The sequence below is a fragment of the Sinocyclocheilus anshuiensis genome, unplaced genomic scaffold (assembly GCF_001515605.1).
Source record: "Sinocyclocheilus anshuiensis isolate Anshui unplaced genomic scaffold, SAMN03320099.WGS_v1.1 scaffold682, whole genome shotgun sequence".
Lineage (NCBI taxonomy): Eukaryota > Metazoa > Chordata > Actinopteri > Cypriniformes > Cyprinidae > Sinocyclocheilus > Sinocyclocheilus anshuiensis.
Genome location: NW_015547682.1, coordinates 265,850 through 267,850, shown reverse-complemented (window position 1 = coordinate 267,850; position 2,001 = coordinate 265,850). Strand labels below are relative to the sequence as shown.

Below are 2,001 nucleotides of genomic sequence, written 5' to 3'. Positions count from 1 at the left end.
GAACGCTTCTGGAGAAAAACAGGAGAATGCACTCTGAGCGTGTGAATGTGAGGATGTGATTACAGTCGATCCGAGCAGGGCTTTCTGAATAAGACCCAATTAAACACAGCTTTGGATCAGAGTAACAGAAGACTGAAGGAGTGTGTGTTTCTGATCTGATCTGAGTGTGAGTTTTCATAATGAACTCATTAATCTGATAAGTAGAGTGTGTGTTTGCGCTGAAACTGACCGTACAGGTTTGCGCTGTGATGTGATCAAAGTCCTTATTGGCTCTGACACAGAACAGGGTGTGACACCGAGTGAGACTTTCACACACACACACACACTCTCTCTCACACACACTCTCTCACGCACACACACACACTCTCTCTCTCTCACACACACACACTCTCTCACACACACTCTCTCTCACACACACACTCTCTCTCTTTCTCTCACACACACACTCTCTCTCTCTCACGCACACACACTCTCTCACACACACACAGGTGAGTCCGAGCGCTCTGCTTTATGTCAGTCTATTTCAGATTTCAGACTTTTATATGTGAAAGTATTTGCTTGTTGCCTAACTTTAATATCCAGAATGTTTATATATCTTGTGTTTATCATTAACTCATCTCACAGTCAGATTTAGCACATATATGTGAACCTGGAGCACAAAAGCAGTCTTAAGTCGCTGGGGTATATTTGCAGCAATAGCCAACAATACATTTTATGGGTCAAAATTATAGATTTCTCTTTTATGAAAAAAATGTTCCATGAAGATATTTTGTAAATTTCCTACTGTAAATATATCAAAACTTAATTTTTGATTAGTCATATGCATTGCTGAGAACTTCATTTGGATTTTCTCAATATTTAGATTTTTTTGCACCCTCAGATTCCAGATTTTCAAATAGTTGTATCTCAGCCAAATATTGTTCTATCCTAACAAACCATACATCAGTGGAGAGATTATTTATTCAGCTTTCAGATGATGCATAAATCTCAATTTCACAAAATTGACCCTTATGACTGGTTTTGTGCTCCAGGGTCACATATACAGTATATAATGTGTGTTAGACTGTGAGAAGAAGGATCGGTGGTAACGAGAAGCTGCTAATCAGCAGGGTGTGTAGTAATTGTGTCTGAAGGGGTGTTTGCTGGTTGATCAGGACGGGTAACTTCACGTCACACCCTGAGAAGCAGGGAAAAGGGGCTGGAGACTCGAGAACAAAACACACTGTTGACACCTGCCACAAATATGCATGACAACACGCCTGCAGCACACTTTACATCGACACGCAAACACCTGCACATTGTGTGTGTGTCAGTCAAATGAGAGGATTTACTGTCCTTCATCTTCATAACCACAGACGCTTGATTTCAGAACACTGCCGTCTGGATTCACATCTATAACTCAACATGAGCACACAGACCAAATCCGGTAAGATCTGCACTTTATGATCTTATATTTACATATACACAGATGAAACCTGTCAGAAACATGCATATATATATTAAAATGAATATTGTGCATTATAACATTATTTCCATAGTTCCTCCTGAAATATTACAGTAATGTGAAAAAAGATATAGTACATGGTAAACACGTTTTTTTTATTGCCTTTAATTTATGCTGATTTTGATAACAAAAAACTGCATTGTAGTAATTAGGATTACCATTGAGAATAATGGAAATTACAACTAAATGTGGGGAAATGTGTTGAAAGAAAAATGTAACAGTGCATAAGCGACTGATGTTCCTATTGAATTGTTTTACCATGTTTTATATTAATATTATTTTAAAGATTTTTGATATCTTTAGATATTTGTTGAATATATATTCTCTTTGTATGTTATTTATTCTTCTCTTTTTATTGTGCTGCTGTGCCAAGTAGGCTAAAGTTCCTCTTTTGGGGAATCAGTAAAGGAACAATACTAATCCTAAAATAGGCATCAGTTCATTTCATAAATAATATATATGAAGTAATTTATATTCTGCATATGTTGTGATGAGAT

At 37.0% G+C, this 2,001-nt stretch overlaps 1 protein-coding gene across 5 annotated transcripts in view; it reads left to right on the top strand.

The window, feature by feature from the left end:
• Positions 1 to 2,001, top strand: part of LOC107703118 (sciellin) — an 11,348-nt gene continuing 9,347 nt past the window's right edge. Inside the window, exons 1-2 of one of the 5 annotated variants that reach the window (XM_016505642.1) lie at positions 1 to 166; positions 1,370 to 1,426. In XM_016505642.1, the coding sequence (XP_016361128.1) occupies positions 1,405 to 1,426 (22 nt within the window). In that variant the 5' untranslated portion in view covers positions 1 to 166; positions 1,370 to 1,404. Of the gene's footprint in view, positions 167 to 454; positions 489 to 1,059; positions 1,427 to 2,001 lie in introns of those variants that run through there. The other 4 variants (XM_016505641.1, XM_016505640.1, XM_016505643.1 and 1 more) reach the window with 4 other exon arrangements.